General features: G+C 49.4%; 1 protein-coding gene across 1 annotated transcript in view; it reads right to left on the bottom strand.

Moving 5' to 3' along the window:
- Positions 1-412: 412 nt before the first annotated feature.
- Positions 413-17,121, bottom strand: part of LOC125282387 (small G protein signaling modulator 1-like) — a gene marked incomplete at its 5' end in the record, with an annotated part of 30,167 nt that continues 13,458 nt past the window's right edge. The window contains 8 exon segments of the mRNA XM_057309489.1: positions 413-591; positions 5,028-5,110; positions 7,038-7,162; positions 9,104-9,678; positions 9,681-9,690; positions 11,041-11,109; positions 12,594-12,776; positions 16,658-16,786. Coding sequence (XP_057165472.1) covers positions 413-591; positions 5,028-5,110; positions 7,038-7,162; positions 9,104-9,678; positions 9,681-9,690; positions 11,041-11,109; positions 12,594-12,776; positions 16,658-16,786 — 1,353 coding nt within the window.

Genomic DNA, 17,121 nt, shown 5'->3' with positions numbered 1-17,121 from the left:
TATTTTTAAGTTAATTTGTTTAAAAGCTCCGAACATTCTTAGATAAAGTTCATATCAACCTCCCATACTCTCAAGCTATAGTTTGGGATGGTTTTCAAACGGGAGGTAACTTCCCTTCTCAGGGACGCTTCACTAAGCACAGTGTGGATGCCAGCAAAAATGCCACGTGGCTTCAGCACCTTGAACGTGTCGAGGAAGGGAAAGGAAGCCAGTCCTGATGGCGCCCTGGCAGCGACCAAAGCTGCCGGCCCAGGCGAGCACACGCATCCCCCCGGTAAGTCTACAAAAAGAGGCGCAGCCGTTCTGGCCACTCGGGGCTTGTGAACGTGGAAGTCGTCCGCTGCAGCGGTCGGGGGAGGAACCCGGCTTTGGGAGGCGGTGTAGGCGGCCGCCCAGGATTCACAGAAACCATCTAGGCGTGACCGGACTCTGACCACAGCCGGAAGAAGGGCCAGCACATTCCTGCCAAGGGGACCAAGAAGTTAGGCCGGGGGTCGGGACCCTCGGCACACAAGCTCCAGTGCCAGTGCGGGGGCCTGGGGTGCTCCGTGGGGAAGGCGAGGCGCACAGCACTCAAAAGAGCTGCAGTGACTTGACAGGGAAAAAGAAAGGGGGGGGGCAATGCGCGCCTCGGTGCCTTCGGTGGACACACGGGGCACCCAGCACCCTGGATAGAAGGCTCACAAGAACCCTTTCAGAGCCCCCCACTGTGGCCTGCGACCACGGTCCCCGGCGGGGCCCCGGCTCAGATTAGCCCCGGAGCCCAGGGAAGAGAAATGTGTAGGTGGGACCCAGCAGAGGCGCCAGTGCGAGCAGCTGAGGAAGGTGCACAGGCACCGCCGTCCCCCCACGAGCTTTGGGCATGTGCCCGACTCATTTTTTATTCATATACACATTTGCCATTCACAAGGGATATGTCCTAAAGCCATCTAGAAAGCCCCCACAATTCGTGCGCAGCGAGGGGAGGCGGGGGCGGCGGGCATCAGCCCAAGCGCTCACTGGAACAATTTCGCGAATCAGCTTTTCCTTTCCCTCTGTGGAGGGTGTGTTGAAGCTGTACACGACGAGGCCTGGAATTTAACTTGATTGCAAAATTCAACTTTTGCCCACTCATTGCCCTCCTCACCTCCGTCACCAGATTGCTTTTCAAGGCCAGTTCTCACAAATGAACCACGCGCATTTCGCGTTTCAAGCATTCACGGGAGCAACCCGCAAGAAACCGCAGGGCAGGACCCAGCCTTCCACCTCCGTTCTCCAGCTACGGGGCCCTCCTCTTGCCTACACCTCCGACCCAACTTCTCAGTGACATCTCTATGCCGCTGACCTTTGCACCTGTTGTCTGTCCTGGAAAGAACGACGCCTCTTATTGCATAGGATTAAGCTATGGATATTAGTAAATGTTCAAAAAACCAAGCGGAAACCACCTGATGCTGGGGATGGTCCTGGCCTCAAAGGATGGCGGTCAGAATTTAGAGCTGAGAGGAAGCCTTAGGTGGCCCCTCACTTTACTCCCATACTCACAGGGGTGAGAGCTGAGGGGGTCTAGGGGACTTGCTCCCTTGAAGAATACGTAAAAAAACTTGCCCAAGGATGCCCGCTGGTTAGTGGTAGCAGTGGAACTAGAATCCAGATCAAAGCTTGTCCCATGTCACGGGCTCCCCATGTTTACATAGCATGTGAGAGCACATTTACAGCGGCACTTGGAAACTTGTGACTCTAGATGCCTTCCTCTTCAGTCGCTGTCCCCTAAATGACAGTCAACCACATTCAACAAGCTATGAAGCAGCGCTCACCGGGCACTTCCTATGTGCCAGGCACTATGGAGAAGGAGTCAAAGGAAGGACAAGCTGTCCCACTGCTCAAGAGCTTACAATCTAGTTGGAGAAACAAGACATTTGTCCACTAGAGTTTACTGAGTGGCCATGTGCCAGGCACCACTGGCGTGAACTAAACTAGACCTCACTGAGCTTCCCACCCAATGGGGGAGACAGGGCAAAAAGCAGACAAGTAAGTAAGAGGAGTCAAAGCGGAGCTCATGAAGGGTGGTGTGGTGGACAGTGTCTGCACCACTCTCAAAGACTGGGGGGCGGGGGGCTGGATACCATCTCTTCTCTGAGGTGTGATGTGTGAGTTGATGCATCTCGTAACCACAAGGGAAATGGTCCAAAGGAAGAGCCTTCCCAAGCAGAGGGACAAGGAGGCACAGGTTGACATGCCCCACATACAGGACGAAGGCCAAAGGAGCAGGTAACCCAGGAGAAGAAGAGTCCGAATTGAGCTCAAAAAGTCAGGCACAAAGCAGACCACGCAGAGCCCTTAAGCGCAGGTGGGGAATTGGGATTTGGTGTAGGAGAAGGGCGTCCTCTGACCTTCCAGGCACAAAGCTGACTGAATAGGAATCGGCATATGTACTGCCACAAAGACTCATGCCACGTCCAGGGGAGGGACTGCGTGGAGGTGAAAGAAACTGGTGAGGGGGCCGAGATTCCTGCCCAAGGGAGCAGAGCCAAAAGTGTCAGAAGTAAAGCGCAGGCCCGTCTGATTTCTGAAATGTACAACACGTGTTTATTACAGGCCTCGGCAGAGAAAGGCAGCTTTTTATGATCCCGAGTCAATTTTGCATACAGGAGCTAAATATACAGGCAGAATAATTATTTTCACTTTTTGTTAGAGGTGGTAGCACACGGGAGAGATTGCTCCTTTGGGAAGAAGAGGAACAGCCTTCCAAAAGGTGAGGAGGGCAAGTGCAAAGGCACTCAGCTCTGGGGCCCTGTTCAGGGTGGGGGCGGGGGTGGGGGAGAACCGGAGAGGTGAATGCACTACCTGGAGTTCACCGCCAGGTTTCCACCGAAATGCTATCCGCATTAGGGTCAGCTTGTCCATTTGTACAAAAAATGCAGCTGGGATATCGATAGGGATCACACTGACTCTAGTCAATTTGGAGAGTACTGCCGTCTTAACACTACCAAGTCTTCTAATTCACAAACATGACATGTCTTTCCATTTACTTAGATCTTTTAATTTTTTTAAAGCTTTTGTTTATTTGAGAGAGACAGAGTACGTGAGCAGGGAGGAGGAGTAGAGGGAGAGGGAGAAGCAGGCTCCCCAATGAGCAGGGAGCCCGACATGGGGCTCAATCCCAGGACCCTGAGATCATGACTTGAGCCGAAGGCAGACGCTCACCTGACCGAGCCACCCAGGGGTCCCTAGATCTTTAATTTTGTTAACAGTGTTTTACAGGTTTGGTATATAGGCATACTTGTTTTATTGCACTTCTCTGATACCGCTTTTTTTTTTTTTTTTTTTTTTTTTACAAATTAAACGTTTGTCGCATCGAGCAAGTCTATCAGCACCATTTTTCCAACGGCATTTGCTCACTTTGTGTCTCTGTGTCACATTTGGGTAATACCTGCACTGTTTCAAATGTTTTCATTATTATCATGTTTGTTACAGTGATCTGTAATCAGTGATTATGACTCGCCGGGAGCGCAGATGATGGTTAGTATTTTTTTTTCTTTTAGCAATAAAGTATTTTTAAAATAAGGTAAGTACATTATTTTTCTAGACATAATGCCACTGCACACTTAACAGACTACAGTGTGGTGTAAACACAACTTGTATATGCGCTGGGAAATCAAACAATTCATTTGACTCGCTTTATTGCAATATTCGCTGTATCACAGCAGTCTGGAATTGAACCTGCGAGTCTTTCACTTCTTCTGTTAAGTTTATTCATAAATATCTTCTAAGATGCTATTACAATTGGAATTGCCTTCCTAATTTCGCTTTCGGATTGTTCAACGCACGTGTATAGAAGTACCACTGACTTTTGTATATATATCTTGTATCTTCCAACCTTGCTGAACTTTTTTATTAGCGCCAATATTTTTTTTTGGGGGGGGGGAGGGAAGCAGGAGAGGAAGAGAGAATTTTAAGCAGACTCCATGCCCAGTGTGGAGCCTGACACAGGGCTCGATCTCACAACCTGGAGATCACGACCAGAGTCGAAATCAAGAGTCAGATGTTTAACCTACTAAGCCACCCAGGCGCCCCTCCAATACTTTTTTTCTTATTTCTTGGGATTACTATATGCAAAAATCACATCATCTGCAAATAGATAGTTTTACTTCCTTTCCAGTATGCTACCTTTTATTTCTTTTGCTTCCCTAATTGTCCTGGCTAGAATCTTCTGTAGCAAAAGTGGACATCCTTATCTTTTTCCTAATCTTAGGAGGAAAGCATTCAGTCATTCACCATTGAGTATGAAATAGCCGTAGGTTTTTCTTAGGTGCCTTTTATCGTGTTTAGAAAGTTTCCTTCTATTTCTAGTTTGTAGAGTGTTTTTAACATGAAAGGGTGTCGGATTTGGTCAAATGCCATTTCCTCGTCAATTAAGATGACCATGTCATTTTTGTCCTTAATTCTATTAGTATAGTGAATTACATGGATTCATTTTCATTCGTTGAACCAGCCTGCGTTTCTGGGATAAATCCCATTTGGCCATGGTATATAGTCCTACTATATCTTGCTGGATTCAGTTTGCAAGTGTTTTGCTAAGGATTTTTGTCTTTATATTCATAGAGGACATCAGTCTGTAGTTTTCTTTTCTTGTGACATCTTTGTCTGGTATACGTATCAAGGTACCAATGGGTCCTCATATAAGGAATGGTCTTATAGAGTGAGTCGGAACGTATTCCCTCCTATTCTACCTTTTGGAAGAGTTTGTGAAGAACTGGTATTAATTCACCAGTGAAGACATCTGGGCCTGGGTTTTTCTTTGTTCCCATTCACGTTTGTACAATCAGTGGCTAGCGAAGGCCTGGCGGGGTGTTGGGCACCTGGCGATAAGTGTTGGCTAATGTGGAACGAACTTTTTATTTTACTAGGACCTTGGTGTGGTCACCAACAGGTCCTCTGAGCACCTGCACTGACCCATTCCATGGAGTCACAAAATGAGGTTCACATCCCCTCCTCTGCAGTAGGGAGAAAATTGCACCCCTGGCCCTGAGTGGGGAGGACATACTCACCGTCATCCAGGATGACCAACAGTGGAGCCAGGAGGTCACGTATGCCCTGGACATAGCCGATCTCAATGTGCTGCCAGATGTAGCTTCAAGAGAGACAAGGGGCCCAAGGATGGCACTCACGACCTGTCTCTCCAACCCGCTCATCCTCTCCCTCCTCCCTGACGCAGTTCCCCACCCCTCACCTGGACCACTCATTCCTTCAGCTCCCACCTTCATTCCCTTCCCCCATCTGACACGCTTCAAATATCCTATTCTCAGGCACCACGATGGCCTTCCTAAAGCCCAACTCAAAGCACCACATGTTCACAGGCCCCCCACTATGACAAGACAACATGCAAACCCCTTCGCTGGGGGTACACGGCATTCACTGTCTCCTCCCCATCACAGCCCCACCACCTCCTGGTACTTCCTCCTCTCAGGCACACATTCATGCCCCTGTGCTTTGCCCTGGCAGTTCTGTGCCTGGAGTTCCCATCTGCCCCCTTAATAATAACTAATATCTACTGAGCATTTACTGTATACTCAGCCACTAAAAATGTATTACACCATGAAATTCTCAAAATAATCATATGAGAAAGGTATTATCATATCCCGTTTTACAGATGAGGAGACTGAGGCCAGAGACACAAGTGACATGCATAGAGTCATACACCTAATAATAAATGGCAGAGGCAGGATCTGAACCCAGGTGGCCTCACCACAGAGTACATATATGCCAAGTGGTTTCTTGAGTCTCTCCTAATTTTGTCAAAGGCCATCTTGAATGTCACCTCCTCTGTGAGGCCTTCCATGATTTCTTCCAAGGCCATAACCCAGAAAAGGTTGGTTTATCCTTCCTTCTTCCCCAGCACCTTTTCATTTTAATGTAACATACTATATTAAAGTTCATTATATTTGTATCTCCTCAACTCAATTTTGAGAGGCAATGATTGCTTAGGAGACTGTAAAATAGAATAGTTAAGGGATAGTACTTATTAATAAAAATGAGTTAGAGCAGGGATTGGCACACCTTTCCTGAGAGGTCCGGATAATAATTATTTTCAGCTTTGCACGCCGTGCGTTCTCTGTCTCAACTACTCAACTCTGCAGAAGCAATCATAGAGACTATGCGAACGAATGGGCATGGCTGGGTTCTAATAAAGCTTTATTTACAAAAACGAGTGGTGGGCCGGATTTGGCCTGTGGGCTACACTAGTATAGCCCTAACCCTGAGTTAGAGCAGCCTGGAGAGATGCCCACGATGCATGATTAAGTGTATAAAGCAATTCGTAGAAGACAGAGTATTAATCCCATATAGATAAAATAAAAAAACATTAAAACACATATGTACTCATGTGATATTATATAATACACACTATATTATGTTATTTTACACATAAATATACACATGGCTTGGGAGGATGTTTACTCAATTGTTAGCAGTAGTTTCTTCTAGGCGAGGGGGCATTATGACTGGAGAGGGAAGCAGCTTCTCTTTAGACCTTAGGAACTTGTGGTTTCGCTGGGTGATTGAGGTTTTTAATAAGCCTGAGTTACCTTCTTATTTTAAGAAAGAAAATATTCAGTATGTAGTGAAAAGTAATGAGAGGCTCCAGGTCTTGGCTTAAGGAAACAAAGCACAAGACTCTGGAGCCCGAGAGACGTGAGTACGAGCTCCTGCTCAGCCAACTGCCCGCTGGGGGACGGGAGCAAAGAGCTGGCCTTCAACCTCCATCTCCTCCCCTGTGGACGGGGGTAACACTTCACCCCACGGGCTTGCTGTGAGGACGAGATGAAACAGTGTTTAGTGAAGGGCTCAGGAGAGTGCCTGTATACAGTAAGTGCTTAATAAATGCTCCCTGTTGTGATCATTGCTCGGATTGTTATCTTATTGTCAGCGTGGGCTGGTGTAAACGCCAGGTGGGCAAGGTGCCAGGGGCAGAGGCTGCCGTCCGGCTGGGCTCCCTGTGAGCCCCGTCTCTGCCACCCCTCCCGCCCCCCCCCCCCCCGCAGACCTCCCCATCCCCCCACCTGCACATGATGTTGCACAGCTTCTCCAGGTTGGCGGGCGTGAAGTACCAGTAGTTGCGGTCACATCTCTGCACGTCCTTCTCGATGCGGTGCAGGTTCACCGTGTACAGGTCCAGGAGCTCCGGCTGCAGACCCAGGGGACGGGGAGGAAGGAACAGTTACACCCCAACTCCTCCCAGAGGTGGGATTCCAAGGGTTCTCCCTCCTCCCTCCTCGCCCTCTCCTGCTGCCACTGAAAAGCATGTCCTCTCCCTGGCCTGGGTGGGTGTTCGATTTCGTTTCTGTTGTTTCCCCCGAAAGCCTCTTTTCACTTTGTGGGATGGAAGTTCTTTTAGCTTTTCTCCCTTCTATAAAACAGAACAATTCTCTAAGGTGCACAGACGAATGGTCCCCGTTGAGTGGACGAGGGTTATAACCAGCTGGAGGGGCAGCGACCCTCCCCCACTGAACACCGGACAGGAAGAAGGGAGGAAGCGAGCGGGAGTCTGGTTCCCACCATATGCTGGACTTACTGCCTTGACCCCACCTGATGAAAAGGTCCAATGATATGGCAAGAAAAATACGGAACATTCCAAGGCCAAAATTTAACCCAGAAAGGCAAGAAAATACCAAATCTGGCTTCTGCCTTGAAGGAAGCTTCCAAATTGGCAAAACATAAGCTTGGGTTGAATGGTTTTGGGGTCTTTCTCCCCTAAGGTAAGGAATCTAATAAGAGACTTTCCTGCATGAAGGTGGGACCCCCTCAAAAGCCCCATCCCTGGTAAGGGAACCCCGGAAGAAAAACTAACATTTGGGTTCTCAAGGACAGCTGCCTGTTTTGAATCAAGGTGTCAGATGAACTGTAAAATAGATCTCTCTGGATAATTAACAGCTTTGAATCAGATTTACAACATACACAGGTGCATAATTCAAAAGCAAAAGTAACCTCCATGTACAGGTGGAGAAAAATCTAAGATGACAGCTATCCATTGGGAGCAGTGGACCGGGGAAGGCCACTGGAGAGACTTCGCGAGACATACAAATGAACAGAAAACCTCATGTGTCCGCAGTGTTCCAGGAGAGATTTAGAAAACTGGCAGAGTGCGGAGGCTGGGGGCATGGAGTGATGACCCATACGTAGCAAACGTAGGAAAAGACAACAGAGATAAGGAAATCAAAATGCATCCGGGGAAAACAAAATTGTTTTTGTAGGAAAGAAAAAGAAATAGTGCTTCCTACGTGGTGTATACATTCTGTTGTTATACGAGTGTGAACAAGAGCCATTTAACTGAAATCATTGTAACTGTAGTGGATGGATGGGGATGGGAAGGTGTCACTTATGGGGCGAGGGTGTGGGTGTGGAATGTCTGGAATTGCAGAAAAAAAGAGGAAAAAAAGATCAAGAAGTAGCAATACAAGTATGTTATTTACGGACACAGGGGTAAACACCAGATAACTTGGGCAGAGTAAGTAACCATTATGACCTCTGGGGAGGGCTCCACGGGGGCAGGTGGGGGGCACTTCTGATTTCCTATTCAGCCTTGTCTGTTTGACTCTACAAACTATGGGCATGTGTATCTTAGATAGAAATAAGTTCTTCAAAGGAAAATGGAAACACAACTCCTGGCTCCGAAAACCTCCCATTCAGTTGACATCCTTTGGCTTGGACCTTCTGGCAAGAAAGCAAACTTGAGGATTTAAAGGACGTTGGACCTGATCGTACGCCAAGATACTCATCCTCAAGGCTGCTATTGACTGAGAGGTCACCGCATGTCAGGCATGGAGGACCGGACTCACTAATTCTGAGAACAGCTCAAGAGAGAAGGTACTCGACTGATAGGGAAACTGAGGCTCAGAGACATGAAGTGGCGTGCCTCAGCTGGGATTGAACCTGGGGTGGTTTGAACAGCAGAGCCTGGTATGATATTGTCCTCCCTCCCAAAGGGGCTTTTCCAGTGCAGCCTCTGTGCCTGGGAAAATGTAACAGAGCAGAGGTCGTGCTGGGAAACTGAGGCTTGTGGGACACGCCCACCCTCCCACAGCTGTTAGGTGAGAACACGGAGTGGAGGAGAATCCTGGTGACTTACAGAGTAAGTGACGCCGCTGGAGGACACGGGTGATGCCTCGTTGTTGGCAGAAACGGCCACGGCCAGAGAAGCCAGGGCGGGGAAGAGACTTTCCATCTCGGGTTCTTCTGAGAGCTTGTCCTCACTGTCCACCTGGCTGTGCTTCTCCACCTCGCCGCCCCCCCAGCCCTCCATGGCAGCCCCCTCCACGGGCAGGGCCACGTCCATGCTGCCGGTGAAGGACATGAACTCGTCCATGCTCTTGTTGGCGAGGAGGTCGCTCTCCAGGCTGTCCTGCATGGCCAGCTCCTCATGGGGGGCCTCATCCCAGGAGGTGGTGGCCTCACTGCTCTGCCCGTTCTCCACGCTGCTGTCCCCAGGCCGAAGTGCCAGGGGGGCATTCTGTTGGGTGTCCATGACACTGTCTTCTGTGCTCAGGCTGGGCTCCGAGTGCTCCGAGAGGCCCGAGGAGACGTTGTGGGAGGAGGGATAGCCAGAGTCTGGGAAACAGGTGCCATTCACCAGGTTCCCATTGGGGATCTTGGGCTGTTTCTCCTCCAACCTGCCTTCTGCCTCGACTTGCTCCACTTTGTCACAGACTCAAACACCTGAAGACGAGGTGCACAAAAACAGACAGACAGAGAATGTCCCCTGTGGCCTGGTTCCAGCAGCCGCCTAAATATCCATCAGCAGGGGACTGGTTCAAATATGGAACATGCACGTGGAATACTATACAGTTGGGGAAAAGGATGGGGTGGAACCAGGTATGATACAAGCTCCCGCTGTGAAAAATAAAAAAAGTGACCTATTGCATGGAAATGCATAGAATAATCCAGAAATAAGGAAGCACTGAAATTGCCTGAGGAGAGAGTACTAGGGAATTCAAGTGGCAAGGAGCGTAACTTTCATCACACAAAATGATAGGCACATAGTTTTTAAAGCAAAAAATTGGTTAAAAACAGAAGGAACAGGCTAGAAACAGCATAGTATATCCACGTGCTTGGCTGTTACGGATTAATTTTCAAAAGTACTTTGATAATGTATGAACTACCATGGAAAAGCCTCCAGGATACATCTCAAAGATTGTTCTGTGGTTCTTTGTGTCCTGAGGTCAGATCCTATCAAGGATGTAAGACCATGTTCCAAGGGAACACGAAGTATTTCTTCTCTGTGTGTTTATGTCACCAATCTGATTTGCTGTTAAAATCACGTTTTTGGTTTTTCAAAATTTCTTCTAGATTCAACTGTTTTAAATTATGCAAAAAAAAAAAAATGTCCCTAACTCCAAAGTTGGAACTAGGAAACAAGGGCTATTCAGGGAAATGTAGCTTCTTTTCCTGAGCCCTCCCTTGACTCCTGCAGGCGACCATTCTGATTCATTTCTGGCTTATTCATCCATTGTTTTTGAAAATAGGTATATTAATATTAATATTCCCTCTTGTTATGCAAGAGGTGACATAGTACACCTATTTTGGGGGCTTTGCTTTTTTATTTAATATCACGTGAGACGAGTTAACATTTCACTGAATAAAATGGAAAGCTGTGGACCAACACACATGATGGCATTTATGTAGAAATTTTCAAAAATTACCAAACATTGCAATATGTCCTCTATATACCGTGTACATATTTCTGTGTACGTACAGGCAATCAGTAGGGTCTGACAGCACACACAGCAAAATGATGCTATTTCTAGGGAGGGCAAGTGGGTATTAGGAATGATCAAAGCCAAATTTAGCTTTTTCTGCAATACTTTAATTTTTTACAGGGAGAAGAGATTCATATATTACTTGTGTGCCTAAAAACTCCATTTTTAATGCTAGCATGAAAAGCTAAAACAAATAAACCCTAGGTGACCTATAGATGATGGACCTCCCATCCCTTTACTCCAGGTTGGAGGGAGAGGGTGGGTGGGGGAAGGGGAGTCTGGGGAAGGGGCGGGGCCTCTGGAAGGTCACCTGTGTGCTGCTGCTGGAGTCACTCTGCAGGCGGACATGCTGGCGGCCTGAACTGCAGCTCTGGGAGGACTGATAGAAAAAGGGGCCGAGAGAGCAGGGGTGAGGCTGTATCCCGGCTTTGGGGCCCTGCTCTCAGCTCAGGCAGGGATTCTGTAAGTGCGGCCTCATCTCTATTCCTGACTTGGGCAGGTCCCTTCAGGGCCTCAGCCTCCTATCTGTACAATGAGAGTGGGGGGGGGGTATCCCTCTGCTCCCTGGAGCCTCAGGGCCACACAGCAGCCAGGGGACCCCAGTTCCCACTCCTGCAACCGCAAAACCCTACCTTTAATTGCCCTGTACTTGAGACTTCCGCCTACTATTTAAGTTCAACTCCCAGTGACTGGTTGGCACTAATGGCCTGATTTTTTTATTCCTCTGTCTACATGCTTTTGCCCTTAGAACTTCTCATTCCTGCCTACTTGGCTGCGAGGCTTGGCCCTGGGACCTGCGGCAGCCCGGGGATGTGAGCAACCTTGCCAGGGCAGACGTTTAACCAGCCCTCGTGTATCTCCACTTTGTCTATGATCTGCGTTCACTATGAGAACATGCCCAGCTCTGCCTGCTGGACGATGGGACATGTGGGGCACATCCCGGTCACCCCAGACATGGCAGAGAGCCCAGCGAAGATCAAGAAACCTTTTAGCGGACCAGGCGCTGACAGCAGGCAAGAGTGAGCCCTGCCAGCCCCACTCAGAAGTGCTCCGCTGGGGCGCCTGGGTGGCACAGCGGTTAAGCGTCTGCCTTCGGCTCAGGGCGTGATCCCGGCGTTATGGGATCGAGCCCCACATCAGGCTCCTCCACTATGAGCCTGCTTCTTCCTCTCCCACTCCCCCTGCTGTGTTCCCTCTCTTGCTGGCTGTCTCTATCTCTGTTAAATAAATAAATAAAATCTTTAAAAAAAAAAAAAAAAAAAGAAGTGCTCCGCTGAGCCAGACCCACGAGGACACATTCAGGGCTCATTGTCAGAAGTCACTGACTTTTGGTGGTCGCTTGCTATGCTGTGCAGCGTGACTGCTGGCAACCCGATGAGTGTGCCTCGCTGGGGAAGAGAATTAACCTTGTTCTCAGCTCCTTCTTTGGGCTGCCAAGCCGGCGCTTCGGTGAGGGCGGAGAGGTGTGATGTGGCCACGGGAGCGTTCCCGACATTCCAGAACGCGGTGCTCAGCGCGCATGTGCCGAATATGTGAAAGTCGAGCGCTGTGCCAGGCGCTTTGTATGCACGATCTCACGTGAGCTGCACACAAACTTCCCCTATGCCAGTGGGTGTTCCCTTTAACAGATGTGGAAATTGAGGCCCGGAAGTAAAGGTGCTTGCTGGAGGCCCCGCAGCCAGAAAATGGTGAGGCTGGATTCCAATGCAGGTCTCTCGAACTCCAAGGTCACCTCCCACCCACATGCTAGGGGTGACAGCTCCAGACAGCCGTCACCGTCCCTACAAGAGCTACACGGAGCAGATCCCTGCCTTTACCGCCCCTCCCCCACCCTCGTGCTCCCAGATGGGTGCCGCCCATCACCTCGTTGCTGATGGTAGCGTCCCTGTGCCTCATCTGGTGCAGGTGGCCGTCCAGGCTGGCCCCTGACGAGCATTTGGCCAAGGCAGCCGCGTGGGACTCCCGCTCCCTCTGCCGCACGATCGCCTCACAGCCCAGCCATTCGGCCATGGTCTGCGCATAGCACGCGTGAATCTGCTCGTCCACCTGCCGGGGCAGAGACAAGGTCAGCCCTGGGGAGAGCCAGCCCAAGCCAGACGAGGACGCCAGCTCCGACCTGGGAGCCTGAGCCCCAGAGACACCCCAGATGTCATGGACATCCAACGGACACCCACTATGTGCAGGGCACCGGCTGGGCCCTGAGGGTACACAAACGTGCGCGAGGCTGCATCTTTCTTTCAATGTTCCCTTCCTCCCTCCTATTCATTCATTCATTCATTCATTCATTCATTCACACATTCAAATATCCGTGGAGCCAGGGAGCATACTAAGCCCAGGGTGTACTGAAGTGAGAGGACTGTTTCTTTCCTTTCTTATTACCTTCTCTCCTTCCTCATTCACTCATTCACCCCTAATTCGGGAGGCACCTACAATGTGCCAGGTACCCACTCCACCACCCGTCCACCCTCCCCCCCCCACATTTACTGAGGGCCTCCCACGTGCCCTGTGCAGGGCCAGGTGCCGAGGATACAAAGATGAACAAAACTGACCCCTCCCTTTACTTACAGGAGGACTACAGATTTCAAGCATTTCCCTTGTGGCATGTCAGCGGATGGGAGGGTAGCTGGCCTTGTTCCTGATACACGGCCTGGGTAACCGAGGCTCTGAATCAGCCCGGCCTCTGGGCACAAGTCGGGACAGACAGGCTGATCTAAGTAAGGGTGTGGACAGGCATGAAGACAGAAGGCAGGGAACTTGCTCCGTGTCCAGGTTGGGAGGGGTGGGGAATCCTTTAGCTATTCAGGGCTTCCAGAGAGAGACTCAGGGTCCACCCTGCCCAAGGCCTGTCCTCCCTCCCACGGACTTCCAGAAGATTCATCCCAGCATACCTCCCCATTCCCACTGCCTTTCTAGGCTAGGTTTCCATGACCCTGCACCAGGACGACCCCAGCAGCCTCCTTCCCGGTGCCTGCTTGTCCCAGCCTGGCCCCTCCTATGAGTTTACCCCTCAGCAGCCTCCTCTTTTTTCCTCCCCAGCCCCACCTCTCACTGTCACCCCCCACCCTCCTGTCCTTTATGTGCCAGCCACCATGTCCACCATGCCCTTCCCGCCCTTCCCCACACAGATACACACACACACTGCATTATGCACGAGTCTCCCCTTGGGCTTAGCTCTGGCTGGCCCCTGTTCCTAGAGGCCCTGCCTCACCCCCATGGCCTGGAAAGAGAGCAGGTAAGCCTTCTGCCTGGTAGAGGTGCCTCCTATGCGCTCTTACAACCCTGGGTTTGCCTCCATCGGACTCTGCACGACCCCCACTAACCTGGCAAGGACCTCGTCTAACACACCGCTGGGTCCCTGGTCCCAAGCACAGGGCCTGGCACCCCAGAACGCTGTTCCTGTTCACCGGGAGCCCAGCAGGCAAGGGGGTGAGGTGTGGCAGGGGCCTCCCGCTATTTCCGAGACGATTTCAGACAGTTCACTGGCATGGGGTCTTATCATACAGAATCACGGTGTGATTTCTATTTTCAGCTCCCCTTTAACTTTTCAGATTACGGGGAAGGTCAGTCTGGTGCTACAGTGTCTTGAACACCTCCTATCACACTTCAGAAACCCCCTCCTGACAAAGAGAGAGCTGGCCTCAGGCAGGCTACGGCATCTGCGTGGAACTGAATTATGTCCTTTTGTCATATCCTATTTGTTTTTATGGTTTCCTTCTATTACGCAAGTCATGTCAGTTTTCCATTGATGGCAGGGATACCAAATATCATTTTAAATAAGCTATATACATAGTGAGTCAATTTACTGACAAATGTATAATAGCACAGGTGGTACTCGGATATGGAATGTTAATACCACCAGGTTTTAAGAACTTAGTATGAATAAAAGAATGCAGAATCTCTCGATAATTTTTATATTGACTACAGGCTGAAATGGTAATATACTGGGTATGTTGGGTTAAATAAAATGTATTATTAAAATTACTTTCACCTTGATAAAATGATACAGACCTACCCATACACACACACACACACACACGCACACACACGCGTGTGCACACACACGAGATACTGCAGAAGCTGGTGAAGTCCTAGTGAGGCCTGTAGTCAAGGGAGCTCTATGGTGCCCACGCTAACGTACCGGTTTTGATAATGAGCTACTGTTCTAGGCGATGCTTCCATTGGGTACGGCAGGACCTCTTTGTCACAGTTTTTGCAACTTCTTGTGAACTTATCATTTGTAAAAATATTTATGGGCATCTGTTCCTTTCTACTTTCTGAAACAGGACTACTAAAGCATTAACCGAACACTCAGGATCAACGTAGGTGCCCCGGTGTGCTATCGGCTGGAGACGACTCACAGCAGGGTAGCATTAGACCAATGCAACGGAATGGGAATCCACACTAACGGGCCCAACTGATTGCTGACAGGGACACAAAAGCAGTTCAGTGCAAGAAGGATGGCCATTTTGTCGAATGGGGCTGAAGCCGCTGGACGTCAAAGGCAAACAATGAACCCCGACCTCAACCACTCCCTGTATACACAAAGGAACTCAAAATGGATCACAGACATAAGTGTAACACGTGCAACTATAAAACTTTGAGAAAAGAAACATAAGAGAAAATCTTCGGAATCTAGGGCTAACTAAGCAAAACGTTCTTAGACTCGACACCAAAAGCTCAATGTACATGAGGAAAAATTGGTAAACTAAACCTCATAAAAAATTTAGACATTTGTTCTGCAAAAGCCCCATTAAGAGGATGAAAAGACAAGACACAGACTGGGAGAAAATACTTGCAAACCATTTATCCAACAGAGAAGGAATATCTGGAGTGTATTAAGAACTCCCGAATGCAACAGTAAAAACCCGAACAATTCAGCTAGAGAATGGACAAACGACGTGAGCAGACACCTCACCAAAGATACCCAGATGCCAAGTAAGCGTGTGCAAAGATGTTCACTGTCACTGGCCATTTGGGAAATGCAAATTAAAACCACAATGAAACCTCCTTGACACCTGTCTGAGTGACTAACGTAAAAAACAGCAACGAGACCAAAACTCCAGGGAGGGTGCAGGTGTGGCTCACTTGGATATTGCGGGTGGGAAGAGAACACAGCTCAGCCGCTGCAGAAGCTGGACAGTTTCTCCCAAAACTAAGCATGCATAGTGTGCGTCCCAGCATTGTACCCTTGAGCGTTTAATGATGACTTACACTCCCACGAAAACACGAATGTTCACTGCAGCTTTCTTTGTAATAGCCCAAACCAGGACAAAACCCACCTATCCGCCGACAGATGGATAGTCAAACTGTGATTCACCCAGGCCGTGGGACACCATGGAACTCTTGGCCATAGAAAGGACAGACTGCCAGGGGATTATGCTGAGTGAAAAGGTCAATCCCAAAAGGTTAGATACGACATGATCCCATTTCTACAACATCATCCAAATGACAAAGTTGCAGGAAGGAGGAACAGACTGGTGGTTGCCAAATGTTAGGCCGGGAGGTGGGGCTCAAAAAGGGTAACACGAGGACCCTGGTAGCACCGGAAGTGTTCAGTATGTTGACTGGGGTGGTACACACACACACACACACACACACACACACACACACACACACGTCAATGCCCTGGTTGTGATACTGTATTATAGTTTTGTAAGATGCTACCATTGGGAGAAATTGGATAAAGGATATGCGAGACCCTTCTGCATTATTTCTTGTAACTATGTGAATCTATAATTATCTCCCAAAATAAAATTTTAAGCAATGGCATCTGTGGCTTGCATTGTATTTCTACCGGACAGCCCCGCCCTGGGGTTTCCTGGCTCCCCCACGTTCCCCTGCCCCATCTTGGTCCAGCATGAAACCAGAGCACCCCCAGCCCCACCTTTTGCTGCCAAAGACCCCACTGCCCATCAGGGGCAACCAACCTCCTTCCTTTCTGCCTCTGTCATCCCGAACTGGTAGTGGCCCAGGAGGAAGGGCCACACAGCCTTGCGGATCTCTGGCTGGATGCCGCCATAGGAGATGAGATGTAGCAGCTCCCGTTCCTCGTAGCTCTGTGGTAGGTGGCAGGAAGTAAAGGGTTGGTCAACAGAAAACCAGAAGGAGGGCTCCGTGACCTGGCAGCCCTACTTCTCAGACCTGGCCTTTAGAGATCATGCTGTGAATAAGCAAAGCTGTGTGTACCGGGACAGCCATCCTGGCATCATATGGGAAAACCCCCAACTGCCCGCTGACGGAGGAACAACGGATCCCTACATGGGAACACCACATCGAAAGGGCAGGAGGAGAAAGGGCAGGACGCGCATCCGTGAGAACTTACACAAAAAGATGTTCAAAGTGTATTATTAGGTGGAAAAAAATCCCAAGAGGCGGAACATATCTAGTGTGA

This window comes from Ursus arctos, unplaced genomic scaffold (assembly GCF_023065955.2).
Source record: "Ursus arctos isolate Adak ecotype North America unplaced genomic scaffold, UrsArc2.0 scaffold_84, whole genome shotgun sequence".
Taxonomy (NCBI): Eukaryota; Metazoa; Chordata; class Mammalia; order Carnivora; family Ursidae; genus Ursus; species Ursus arctos.
Note: the sequence above shows the minus strand (reverse complement) of the source record. Positions and strands in the feature narration are given on the sequence as shown.